The following is a 14,400-nucleotide window of genomic DNA, read 5'->3' as shown; positions in this document are numbered from 1 at the left end:
AACGCGTTTTGGGAGAAGGCACTGCATGGGAAAAAAGGGAGAAAAAAATAAAGGGTGATGATGAGGTGAGTAGACTATTACTAACCGATAAAGACACCAGGAGGTAGAGAGGGAAGGATAAAAAAGGAACGGGTGGATATTATTCATCGAATCGCCCTCTCCACCCTCCCCGCTTCAGCCCTGTGCTGCTGGTTGTGCTGTGTCCTGATAAGAACCAGTGACAGTCACATACACACACACACGCTAAAGCAGTATATAGACAAACACACGCATATATCCATGCACGCAGCAAGGCCCCTCAAGCAGCCTTGGCCAACGAGTGTGTGTGTGTGAGTGTGTGCGTGCGTGCGTGCGTATTCCGCTCAGTGTCTGCTCAGTACCAGCCGGGGTAAACTCAGTATGCCAAAATGTCACAGGCCGGGGCCTTCACACCTCCATCACAAATAACCCTTTCAGCCATGGAGGGAGAGAGGGGGAGAGAGAGTGTGTGGGAGAGAAAGGAAGAGAATAAGCATGTGTTTCTGTGACTATTTAAGAATGTGTTGGTAGGCTGTAGGCTGTAAGTGTATTGTATGTGCTTGGTTAAGGGTGTGAGAGAAAGACAGCGCTTGAGAAAATATATTCATGCATGTTGTTATGCTTTGCGCCGAGTGCAGCCTATATCGAGCTTCCCTTATTAATTCAGCATCTAGGGACAATGTGTCATACACTTACATTACATTTGTGTAATTGGCAACAGACAGTGGAGCTTGTGTGTGAATACATGTGTGTCTTCCAGCACAACTCCAGTGAGGCTTTGATACACATACATGCTTATCTACGCTGTGTGCCTGAAGTTTATATGGATGTTAAAGCGTATTAAAAAAAAGAATGGTTCACCATTAGTTGCTTTCTGCCAAAAGTTAGATGAGAGAATTGATACCACTCTCATTTCTGTAGGGTAAATATGAAGTTACAACAAGCAACTAGTTAGCTTAGCACAAAGACTGATAACGGGACGAAACAGCTAGCCTAGGTCTGTTCAAAGGCAACAAAATCTACCCAAGAGCACATCTGAAGCTCACTAAATACCACGTTCTATCCCTGACCCTCAGCAAGAAAGCAAAAAAGCATTTTTCCTCAAACGTCAAACTATTGCTTTAAAAGTCTTATTTCACCCAATTACACAAGGAGGAGGAAGACAGCGGAGGAGAGAGAAGGAAATTAGTAGGAGGATGACATTGTTTAACCCATTGTGCAACCAAGCAGAGAGGGGACAGAAGGACGACTAGGAGTGGAAGGTGTTGAATTTATGAAAGAGTGAAAAATTCATCACTGGAGGCAAACATTCCATGGCACACAGACATGGTGGACACTGATGAGAAAGCTACTATGACTGAATAGATATGCAGAAACAGAATGCAGATGAGCACTGTATTACACTTAAATTAAAGTCCAGGACAGCATCATGTTTATAATGGCTACATCCTGACAAAAAGGGGTGTTTAAAAATAAATGCAAATCATTTTCCTCAACCCAAAATAAACAATACCAGCATTGTTTAAAAAGTAAGCAAGAAAAATAAACAGTTGCATGTAGAGTTAAAACTCATAATGACAAATAAAAGAAGTGGTGCAAAGAAAGAGAGAGAAATTAAATTGGGAAACGGCAATGTGACAACCAGAGAGTTTAGGGGAAAAAAGGCCTGTGCCCTCAAATCTCAATCAAGTTAACCGCTGCCTTGATTAGTCGAGTGAGACTGAGCCTTGCTTTGCAGCAAAACAAACACGTAGGCATGTCTTAACATAGCTGAGCCCAACCACGCTGAACCTTGCCTGGCACTCATCAAGGCTTTGGCTCAGAATAGCACTTTCTCTTTAGGGTTATGGAAAGAGGAAAAGAGAGAGCTGGAGAAGCAGAAAGAAGTGGAGGTAGAAATGGCAATCACGTTCCTTTTTTAAATTAAAAAAAGGGAAACATATACGATATGAACAAAGGATTAACACAGCAAGGAGACATGCCTTTTTTTTCACTCTAGCCCAGGGTCTTCAACGTTTTTTAAGCCACGGACCCCCTAACTGAAAGAGAGATGGAGCAGGGACCCCCTTCTATATTATATAAAATTATGTTGCTATTAAACTGGGCCTACAACATGGTGCAGGGTGGCCTAAAGCCTTTAAGCCCCTGACACACCAACCAGAAGACTGACCATCGGCAGAAAAGGCAGTTGGACAGTTTAGTCTCCCCGAGTTGGTCAAAAAATTGCCTTGGAACATACCAAAGCGACGAGATGCAATACGTCTCCATAACAACCCGCGGCGCTAATCTGTATTGTCGCCCAAAAATGAAAACCGGCCGCTGATTGGATGAACGCATCACGTGGGTTTGGTTTCTCTGGAAATTCAAAGCCAGATTGTCATGGCGGCTCGTTCAGAATACAATCTCATATTTTACTATATTTTACTCACCAAAACGTGTTTCTGAAAGCATTTTCTCTCTCTCTCTCTCTCTCTCTCTCCAGCTTTGTTGTTTTTATAATAAAGTAACTCTAACTCCTCTCCAGCAATTTTCCGCCCGGTCGCTCCTTAACTCAAGAATGTGTTTGTTGTGCCATTGGAGGCATTGTTGATTCATGCATATTTGATTTGGAAATGTCACTCATTATATCTACTTCCGCCCCACTTACGCTGTCTATCCATTTCTTTTTCTTTCTTTCTTTCCTATCTTGACACAGTCTGTTCACTAAAACAAACAACATTTTTACTCCTTGATTGGCATATTTGATGTTGTTTTTGTTTATGTATATTTATATTTTTATAATATTTATTTATTTTACCTGACTATCACAAAAAAATGTATCCCATACAATGTAATTTGGTCAAACAAATTACAGATGGACAAGACAGTGCTGGTTGTGCAAGAGGGAGAACATAACATAAAGCGGGGGGAATCCTTGTCAGCAACCCACCAATCCACTGGGTTGCCATGGAAACACAAGATTCAGATAATGTTAGAGACGAAAGTGAAACACTTGAAAAGGAAAAGAATTTAAAGCTGGAGAGGAGAAAATGATTGATGTTCAACTGTCAAATGTTTATTATAACCAGAATGAGGACAATGGTGTTAAATGATTTTTATTGAGCTACAACTATTCATTTTTAAGGTTTTAGCATTTTGTAATGCTAGTAAAGAAATGGAAGAATTAAGAGCAAAGCATGGGGAGAGAGAGGGTGGATCATGTTGATATAAGAAAGTGAATTGCAGACCATGTTCAGCTGTTAACCTTGGTCTTAGTCCCTTAGAAGAACTTGGACATTTGAACAGCTGGTCCTATATTTTCTCTTTTCTCTGTCTACTCCATTCAACACCACTCAGACCACACAGAGTCAGACGTGAGGAGCAGCCACCTCTCAACCCTGGGTGAAAACTTCTATCTAGCCTTTGATCACAGTCTGAAGATGTGTCCTATTTAATCCTGTCGACTGTGTTCTTCTGCAGGAGGGAGCAGCAAAGGTCTGAGTGAAATGTCTGCTATCAGGAGAGCCGATTGCAGTCTTATGTTAAACACTGCTATTTGTATTCAGAGTTGAGCTAAAGCACAGCAAAAAGAATTGTCTAAGGTCTAAATTAAAAGTGCAAGGATATGTGCACACATACATCCCTGATAGCATGGCAACCCATTCTGACTCTACCAGTAAGGTGTTGAGGAAGAGAGGCACATTCTCCTTTCTTTGACTAAAATCTACACACAAGGTTAAGAAAAAGAAGGATGAGGAAAAAATAGGGTGAATGAGCATCAAAGTGGTGAGGGATGGGGTGGAGAGAGAGATGGGAGAGGAGAAGTATAAGTCTAGCCGACAGGAAGAGCTGTACTTGTTGGGGCATTGAGAGCACAACGAATGGATATGGCAGCTAGCAGAAGGATGATGAATGACCGTGTATGTGTGTGCATGTCACAGTCAGAATGTTTACACTTTTGTGCATGACACAAAGTATAGTTGTTGTGTATCTATGGTGTGTGTCTATAGTGTGCGTGCATGTGTGTGTGCATGTGTGTGTACATGTGTGTGACAGTGCAGAGGATGGCTCTTCTAGTGGAGCATGTGGTGGTGGTTTCTTGGCCAGACGAGGTGACAGGAGAGGTCTCTCTGTCCACATGCCAATGTCAGCAGCCCTGTCTGTCCCTTCCTTCTTCCTGCTGCCTCTCTCACTCGACTCGTCCACTCTCTCAATCTCTTTATCTCCCTCTCCATCTATTTGTCTCCCTACCTTTTTCAAGCTTCCTCTTTTTGTTCTTTCTCAAAACATACTGCACCAAAAATATCTTTTTACATTAGCCCTGAATAGATAGAGCACCATGTTACAGGAGATTTTCCAAATAATTACATCTCAGTGCCTCAAACACTGTAATTAATCAGCATATGGAGATAGATCTTACTTCAATACATGCCACACCTGCTATTCAAATGCCCTTCTCTCCTGTCGTTCACTTATATTACTACACAGTTTATATGTTTACTTGCACATCCTGTTTTCCTTTCTTTCCTGTTTGCCCCTCTGGCCTCTCTCTGCTCAGAGTGTGCTAGCCAGCGCTCTCCCCATGTCTTGCAGATGGGCGTACTAATCCGCTAACATTAGCTCTGTGAGGCGTGAAGGCTGGGCCCGTGTGTTGTTTTGGATGGGCACAGAGGCTGCGGTTTAGCATGCTAGTGTTTGGGATTCTAAACAGCTCCAGTTGAGAGAAGAGATAAAGAGGAAAGTAATTGGATAAAGGTTGACCAATTAATAAAGGCTGGTGATTCAGGCCAGCCAACAAGGGGGGCTTTAATCTGCATGGAGATAACGGGGAGAATCAGACCATAAACACAAGGAGATATGGTGGGATTGAGTGTATGTGTGAGTGTGTGTGTATTTGTGCTTTTATGTGTGTGAGGCTTCAATCAGATACAGAACAGGAATGACTGTCAGTCACTTGGGAGTGCAGTGGATTTACATCCATAAGTCCATTGAGAAGATATGCATTTGAATGCATTTTTCTGTGCCTCCTAATATATGCAAGACTGTGTTTGGCGGGTATAACAGAGTGAAAGAAAAGAGAAAAGCACAATGAAAACATAGAATGACTGTGTCCATCACTAATAACCTCGTATATACTCCAGCAGTTGACAAACACTTGTTATACCTTGCGTGTCGCTTGCTGTAGCCACCACTCGGCACGACTGATATTAGCTTTTATGCTAATGCAGCATTTGGCTATCTAAGAACAAGGCAGTATTTCCATAGACAGTCATTCATCCCGGCCTGCTTATGGCCTTATGGGCCACAACAGAATTTTTTCTGAACAGTACACAAGCTGTTGTCACTGTGCCAAGAGCCACTATTACAGATACAGACAGCAGACACACACACAGCAGGGTGATGTGAGAAAACCCTGAGGCAAAAGCCAAAGAGGGTGCAAGGGTAAAGATGTACAGTATGTGTAGCTGAGTACAATTTGTGCCTATGTTGCTATAATTTGCATTTGCATATAAGAGAAAAGAACCAAGATTTTTTTTATTACATTCAGCAGGACTTTAAACAAATCAGGACTTATGTCGAGGTGGAAAACACATACAATTCCACCAAGGCTGTACAAATGACAGTTTTCAAAATGAAAACAATTTGGACAAATCTGCAGCGTTAATCTTACCTCAGAGATGTTGACACGTCCCTCCTGGAAAGAGCAGTCATTGGCGTTCTGGGTGCACATGTGCCGGTACTTGCACCAGTGGCATGGGAACGAGCCGTTTACACAGGAGAGACAACTACAAAAGAGGGAGACGAGAGGAGACGGTTAGGGAGTTGGCAGGGTCACCCTTTTTTCTGACTTGAGTCTAAATTATTTATCTTACTGCATAAACGCTTTATTTGACAAAGCATTATGGCAAAAAACAAGACAGAACGAGGTGGTCTCATGTTGTAAAAATGTAAGTGTGGCACAAAAAATAATTACTGACTTTGAACTAGTAATATCCAATACTTTATGTGTTAAACACTAAACACTAACTAATGAACTAGTTAGAAGAGGTCATTTTATTTTGTTAAATAGCCTCCATTTCAACTCCTCCCTAAGTAAGTGCACTGAAATAAGGAATGTAGCCATTTGTCTAGAGCCAGTTTAAGGGCATATAGAGTTGACTTCATTTTGAATGTTTGAGTAAGTGCCTTTCACGTTCATTCCTTATCTACTTTGTCACCAGCTTCTTCACAGTACAATACAGTGTTTATAGTACATATCCTAAAGAGTATTAAAAGGATTTAAAAGATGGGGCTTGAAAATAAAAAGTGAAAGAAGTTTTGGGGAAAATGCTACTGAGTGTGATATAACACAGGATATATTAAAATATAAATACCTGTTCAACTGTGTTCTTTTTCTTTTTTTTTAATCGTTACACTTAATTTTTTTCTCAGACTTCCTTCCTTTTACAGTCTCATGTCTATTTATCATCCCATGTTAAATTTGGACTTTTTTTCCCCAACCTGTCTTAACCTTTTTCTTCCCCTCACTTCCGTCATTCATCACTCCCCATTCGCTTGTAACTGTCCATCGCTATATGTTCAATGATCTTCCTCACAATCGGCCAACTCTTTGCCTGCATTTCTCCTCTTCTCCTTCCTTCTATGTACCTCTGATGTATCATTCTCTCCATCCACTCAGCCCTGAGCCATTTATTCTGTCCCTCCATCTCTGCCTCTCACGCTCTATCCATCCCTTTCATTCGCTGCCTTCTCATTTTAAAAAACCTCTCCCCCTGTTCTTTGTCTAAAGCTCTCTTTCATCCGTGGGGCTAAGAGCGCTCCACCATTTTAAATTCACCTGCTTTAGCTGAGGCGAGGTGCAGATAGACAGGCTGAAAGAGAAAGATGGGAGAAAGAAGAAGAGAGGGAAAGAGAGGGGAAGAGATCAAAAGCAGGTGGATTTCCCTGAGAGAGGTTTAGACGCCAGGTATCGTGGGAGAGAAAGAAGGAAGAAAATAGGAAAGGGGGGAGAGGGGCTGTAGCCCACGGGGCTCTGTGTGGGAGTCTCATGGGAGAGTTGTGTGTCTATGTGTGTTTGCATGCGTGCGTGTGTGTGTGTGTGTGTCCACAGCTAGGCGGACCCATGGAGGAGAGCCAGAAAAGTTCAAGTATGCAGTTTATCAACACAGCTTCATGTTATTGGTCCTTTCTCAGCCCTAGAGAGATACTATGCTACTTGGTATCTCATTTAAGTGCGTAGCATTATCTAATGTAACCATTAGGAGCTTACAAATAAAATTGTTTCATTTTATTACAAAGCATACTGTAGTTCAGTAAATTTCTTCTGTGTGACTCATTTCGCTACTATGATTTGTGTGAGCATATGGTTTATTGGAAATATAATAAAACACTACATGCAATGCAGTCAAGGTAAGAAAGTCTGGGTTCATAACAGCAAAAGAGTGGGTAGAGAGGCTTAACATACAGGCTGATTTGTATTCAACTGCATCTGCCAGGTGTGAATTTTTTTCGTGTGTGTCTGAACTGCTATGAGCGCACTCCAGACAAGCTCTCAAGTGTGTTTTAACCCTGTGTAAAATGCCAACAGCCCTTTCTCTCATCCGCATGAAAAAATTGTGCTTTAACTCTCAAGCTCTGAGATGGAGCCCATATACGATTCCATCAAACACTGACGTGGATTCATTTGGATCAATTAGGGCCGCTCATTTATCAGGTGCACGCTTAAGTGATCGTTTCCAGCCCAGACCCCTCCTTTAGAGCAAGATCAGAGGCTGGAGCTTAATTCAATCCCACTGCCGCTTTAATTGACCAATTTAGCATTGTGCTGAGAGAAGCTGTCCATTTAGAGTGAGGGATGTGCAGCTAAGGAAATAACAGGCCTCTTAATACCACACACGAGCAAATAGGAGATTTGTCAATGTTGCCAACAAATGGAGGGAACGCAATTAGACAACGTTAGGTTAAGTTAGCATACAGTGCATGGACTCAGATAGCAGAACTGGGGGCTTTAGCCCAATGTTTTGTCCAAAGTAAGTTCTTAAGACTCAGTAGAAGGGGTTTCAATACTGAACAAAAGAGCAGATGACATTACTGATGCAAGACAAATGAACACGTGGCAAGTAAGCCAAGCTCATTGTGTAGCTTGATGGTGTTTGTTAGCTCTTCAACAATCACTGTTTTGAATGTCAAAGAGTCTTTTTTTGTTGGGGGGCCCACCAATGGATCAGTGCTCCTCAAAATACAGTACAACACCAACTTAACACAGCAGGTAACAGGAGCCAAGCAGCGAACAGTACAATGTATAGTTAGTAGTTCACAACCAAACACCCTTCAACACATCTGTCCCTAAACCCTGATTTTGATCATTTTTATCTGTACTTTCATCTTTTACTCATGTCAAATCAACCTTGTTAGTGTACCAGAGACTTTAAAATAACGAGCAAAATATCAGCAGGTAACCACTGCCAACTTTCTGTTACTTTTATTATTATGCCCTTTGAAATAAAAGACGGTGCCATTATGTGTGGCACCCAAGGCCAACAGTAGGCCCTGTCGGACAACCCCCTACTGCTCATTCTTTGGTCCCTCAAAGTAATCAGGGCCCCCTGTCACGAGCTGCCTGAGGATCCCAAAACCTCTCTTGTGCAGACCCTTTTAAGAAAAAGCCCACCCAGGGCCATTTAGGGACGTTCGATAATTCTTCTTCTCTTGTCCAGAGAAGTTCCCTTTTTCAGACCCCCCAGTACCTGCTTATTACTCCTTCCTGTCACTCGCTATCGGCGTTAACCACTCAGAGCCTTTGAGCGGCTGTAGACACACTCCCCGTATGGCCACGCTCATCATGCTAATTTAATCCGTTCATATTCAGATGCTAATCGAGCTGCACTAGCTTTTGAGCAGTAGTGCTTTTTCAGGGCCCGACACAATGGGCTATGACTTCCTCCTCTCCTCGGTCAGTTTGGAGTACTATGTAAATACAATCCGCTCCTCCTAGTGAGGTGCGTTTGACACTCCTGCACTTGGCAAAATGAGTCAAACTAAATTTGAGGCGGTTAAGAAAACACAGATGGACTAGTATAAATGCAAATAATTATATTAGTGCATGTCTGACTGTTTAGTTACAGAAAAAGAATGCAATCTGAATGTGCCAATCAATTGCGGCAACATTTGCTTAAAAAAACTAAAAAAAAAACTAAAATTCTTTTAAATCTTTTCAACTGTACTTGTTTTCTCTCTTTTACCTTACCACAGTTCTTTTCCATTCTTTTCTATCAAAGAAAATTGTGCTCTCTCTGTCTTGTATGACTTAATGAAATGATTAAATGCACTTATTCTCCCAATTACTCTAAGAGCTCCCTCAATCACACAACAAATGACACAGTCACTGCCAGTGCCACATTAAATATAGCAAGAAAAGGTGCTTCATATGGCTTTAAACAGACATTTAAATCCCAGTTCATTGTCAGGCTTCCTTCCTATCTCTAATAAATTGGGGGCTGTGGAATGGGGAAAAGTGTATGGAAATATTTAATTAAGAAGCAATCATGGCCGTGGGTGATTTTCAATTTCAATCTTGCTAACCCTAAACTGAAACAGTGGGAATTCTAATTAGATTAATACCACTATGCAAATGCATGGCATTTTTGAAAAGGCAATGCCGACGACGTAATCAGTTGAGTAAATAAGCAGGAGGGGTGTGTTTTTTGGGATGGGGGTTGGGTGCCAATATAAAAGTGTAAACTATTAAGAAACATGATGGGGCAATCCAATGCCAGGCTCATTCCTTGCTTTCCAAAAGGTAGCATTAATCACATCAGTGTACACAGTACTATATTAGACTGCAAAAATAGATGTGTGGGAATTCATGGAGGCACAGCTGATGAATATAGTTTCCGCTTCGAAATGTGTTTCTGCATGCTTTCCGAATGTCTCCGCCTGCAGTATTTAGAGTTTAAAGCCAATTAGAGGGAAAACCTGGCTCTGTAAAGAATGACCAAGCATCTTTGAAACAGGGTCTTGCATATGACCGTGAGGGCCTGAAGTCATTACGCCAACGACATTACGAGTCAGATCTCATCAGACGCCACACACTGACGTCCGGAGGGCACAGCGGGTATGTGGGCCGGAGTGCCAGCTCTAAATGGGATTCTTATCCCAGCATCTCTCGTCGCCATCAGAGTCTCTGCCGAAGATGCAACGCGCCATATCTCTAACTTCATTAAACGTGTCCATTACATCACTGGGAGCCTGTATTAGATCAGCCCAGGGAGCGGATTTAATCAGAGTTCATTGGGGTAATATCATCAAATGGACGCATCTCTTGTCTGCGTCACTTTTGATATATTTCCTACACTTTGTGTGTGAGATCATTGCCATATTATGATCTTTACTGTGACATTACATTTTAATACAGCCATTAAGAGACTACTTCTTTTTTAACTAGGTGTTTTCTATTTTAACATGAAGCAATTCACTCACAGGATTTACATCTGACGCAAGATAAACCCTAGGCAGTAAAAGGCGTTGGGAGTTTGAGCAAACATCACAAGGTCCTTATGGGACATCATTTAACTGGGAGTTGACATTGTAAACCACCACACCCTTAACCAGCGGAGCTAATCATCGCTGTTGTGGCAGGGGATTTTCTATATGAGGGCAAGGACACAGAGGTAGCTGGGTTAAAGGTCACAGTAACGGATTAGGTGTCCAAGACATTCAGGGCTTCAATAGGCTGTAAGTGACAGAGCGGGGGAGAGGTGTGTCTGTGCATGTCTATGTGTATGTGTATGTGCGTGTGTATTTGAGAACAATCCTCAAAGGAGGCTCATCAAACATCCAGAGGGAAGCCAGGATAGAGCTCTGTGGTACCCCAGGGGCCTTCAAGCCATCTGCTGCCCCTAGGCTAATACCCCAGCAGACGCTTCAGCCTCCCCTGGATCAGCCGGGGATGGACAGGAGGGAGGGTATCATGTGGGGTGGGGTGGAGGAGTTGGAGGATTCTTTTACCCCGGCAGGGTGCATCAGGCTTGTGGTAGGACTAACCTAGGGGTGTGGCTCGATGGGTTGTGGAGATTTTCAACAGAAGGTGGATTAGGAGAGGCAGTGAACTGCAATTGGGTAGATAGCTGAGGGCATCTGGAGTGTGAAAGAGCCTAACTCATCGGAAAAAGGCACAAGATTTTACTGACCATATTACAGTACTATTTGACTTTGTCTTTCTTGTGTAAATAAGAACAAGACTATCTGAGTGCTCAAAAAAGCTGAAAGTACTTGTTTTAACAAGTGGGGAAGAGGCATACAAGTAGTTAGAGTCTGTGATTGGGAGGCATTACGGCAGACCATTGCATAATGGATTAATCATTGAAGTATCATTAGTGTGTGTCGTGGGTTATAATAATAAGACTAGAATTACCATCTCATATCCCAATCGTTTCTCATATACGGCATGTTCGATTTTTCACTCCAATGGTAACGTAACCTCCTGTGGAGGTCGGAGGGGGGTGAAGTAGTGTGTGTGTGTGTGTGTGTGTGTGTGTGTGTGTGTGTGTGTGTGTGTGTGTGTGTGTGTGTGTGTGTCTCTCATGGAGAGTAACATGAGACAGCCCATGGGAATACAGTGAGACCATCTCTTTAAAGAACAAGAGGGAAAAGACAAAAACAAGACAACAACAAAAAGCCTATCAGACTATCAAATGTACCCAGAAATATTGTAACTTACGACTGATGGACACTGCAGTTGTAGAAGACAAAGTCGACACTGGCAAACTTCTTGCCCGTCTCCTTGGACTTCAGATAGAGCTTCACCACCCGCATGTCACCTGCACCAAACGGATACATGAAAATAAATGTAATTAGAATATTACCCTTCTCTAAATCTTTAAAGTTTTAGAGAAAATATAACCAAAGACCTGAAACATCAAACCTAACAACTTTATTTATTCACAGGGAATAAATGTGACAAATAGAATGTACATTAAAACTATTTATTCATCGACAAAATGTCACACCTTAAATTTGAATTCCAATTGTGTGACCTCCATAGATAACACACACACACAGACAAAGAAACACTGTAGCTTAGCAACACACCGCTCATGTCACACCCACAATAGGGTGGCATTAAAAATAGCTGCACCAATCAGTGTTTGGATGCCAGAGCTGATGAGAACTCATAATGGGGCATAATGGGCTCAGTTGAAGAACTACTGAGATGTCGCTTTGAAGAAACTTAGAGCACACTATCTGACATGTTTTCAGTGCTTTGAATAGGGATACCAAACAAGTTTTTATCGTTCGTGGCTTGACAGAATTCGACATGAAACAGGTGCATAATCTCTGCACAAAAAAGATATTTTTAAATATAACAATAAACCACACTGAAGTCATGCTTTGAAAAGAAGCTAGGAGCATAACCAGTGTCATTTAGATAGAAAAAAATAAATAAAATGAAACTGACAACAGTGCGTAATGCATGATAATGGGAAATCAAATACAGTTGTATTTTTAGTAGATTAATGTAGAACTGTTTTTGTGGCTTTGGAAGGGAATAGCTGAGTGTTATTGCTGGTGACCAAAGGTATTCTGAATGTAGACACACTAAACAACTCGTTTGGTAACATTAAAATTCAGTTCTAGCTTTCTCTAATTACAAAAAGAGCCTCTTATGAGGAGACACATCAGCACATGGTGATGAATATACAGGATATACAGTACTACAGATGGACAGAGGAGAGGGAAAAGGAAAATGACATGAAGAGAAAAAGTGTCAAATGGAACATGGAGTACCAATCACCATAACTACCCTATAAAGAGTTAATTACTAAATTCCTCAAATGTGTCACCAAAACTCCCCATATCTATACCCTGCTACCACCCAGTGACCCCACTACCCCCTTCCTGTCCCGACCTTTGTTCCTTGTGATGGGGATAATCTCCCGGACAGAGGGAGACAGGCAGAAGATGTGTCCACCCTGGATCTGTCCCTCCGTCTCCACATAGTCCTCGAAGGAGCAGTTGACCCCTGCTGACAGATCAGGCACGTTACGAGCCTGAAGGACCAGCTAGAGAGCAAGAGAGAGGGACAATCAGTACCAGATCAATGAAAGGACATGGTGTACATGGATTGTTATAAGATATGACATGAGGGTTAATGGGTGTTGGAGAGAGGTGGGGGGTTGGGTGGGCAGATTAAAGCATTGGTATGAGTAAATGTGACAGCAGCAGGAATAAAGAGGGTCAGTGCTTGTGTGTGTATACATGTGTAAGTCAGTATGAGTAGCTATGACAGCAAGGTTATTGTGTTCGTGTTAATGTGCAGTGAGAAAGTGAGGCAAACTGTAATCAGTCAAACCTATGTGGTTACTTTGAGGAGCTGGTGACAGAATGAGCGCACGCGCGCGCGCGCGCGCGCACGCACGCACGCACGCACGCACCACCCCACACACACCACCACACACACCAACACACAACCACACACACACACACCCTACAACAACACTACACACTCACACATACACACACACACACACACACCACACACCACAACACCACACACACACACACACACACACACACACACACGGTGCGCACACACACTCTGCGCACGCGCGCACGCACACACACACTTTCATGACTTCAATGTCAAGAGTGACAAAAACAAGTTCTTTGCTAAATCTATATGTAGCTGTTATTTTATTGATTAAATGGTACCACTACATACCTGGACTTCCGACATGGTAACAGATATTCTGGCGAATGAGTTCCACAACGTCGTGGATTCGAGGCAACTCTGGTCTCCGGCGCTTCACACCGGTCCTTACGTGAACAACTAAGGAGTGGCAGCAAAAGAGAAGGAGAAAGTGAGGACAGAGGGAAAGTAAAGGAGGAAGGGTGAAAAGTAGGAGACGGATAAGAAGAGAGGTTGGGACAGAAGGAAGGAATAAACAGATGAGTGAGACAGAAGATGAGGGGAGGAGAGAAGAGATGGAGAATTTGAGCAACTGTTAAGCTAATATGACAATCATATTAAGATGACAAACATGCACAGCCATCACCGTCACACAGAAATGGGAGCAATAACCGAAGACAAATAGGCTAATAGCTTTCCCCAGCCATTACTGTAGGCCTTTACATCATTACCTTATTGGCCCCGACATTTGTGCAAGAAACGCTTAGCTCTCTGAACATCCAGTCCCCCTCATCTTTTCAGTTTACAGTCCTACCCAAGTCAAACTTCTCATGATATACAGGCAATCATTAAAGTTTCCCTGAACCGTAAAAATGATACAATTCCTACCAGCCGCATATCAATGGGGTCAGCAATTTCCCCAGCTTATTACGAGCCAACTGATTGTGCTAAAATTCAGCATTCAACCCTGTATTGTGGCGGTTTTACTATTAGCT

The 14,400-nt window shown here is 42.4% G+C and overlaps 1 protein-coding gene across 1 annotated transcript in view; it reads right to left on the bottom strand.

The window, feature by feature from the left end:
* plxna1b (plexin A1b) overlaps window positions 1–14,400 on the bottom strand; it is a 203,582-nt gene that overhangs the window by 77,108 nt on the left and 112,074 nt on the right. Inside the window, 5 exon segments of the mRNA XM_032513838.1 lie at window positions 5,669–5,783; window positions 11,717–11,816; window positions 12,905–13,058; window positions 13,718–13,746; window positions 13,749–13,825. Coding sequence (XP_032369729.1) covers window positions 5,669–5,783; window positions 11,717–11,816; window positions 12,905–13,058; window positions 13,718–13,746; window positions 13,749–13,825 — 475 coding nt within the window.

The sequence above is a fragment of the Etheostoma spectabile genome, chromosome 4 (genome assembly GCF_008692095.1).
Source record: "Etheostoma spectabile isolate EspeVRDwgs_2016 chromosome 4, UIUC_Espe_1.0, whole genome shotgun sequence".
NCBI classification, from domain to species: Eukaryota; Metazoa; Chordata; class Actinopteri; order Perciformes; family Percidae; genus Etheostoma; species Etheostoma spectabile.
The sequence above is the reverse complement of the archived record's forward strand: the minus strand, read 5'-3'. Positions and strand labels throughout refer to the sequence as shown.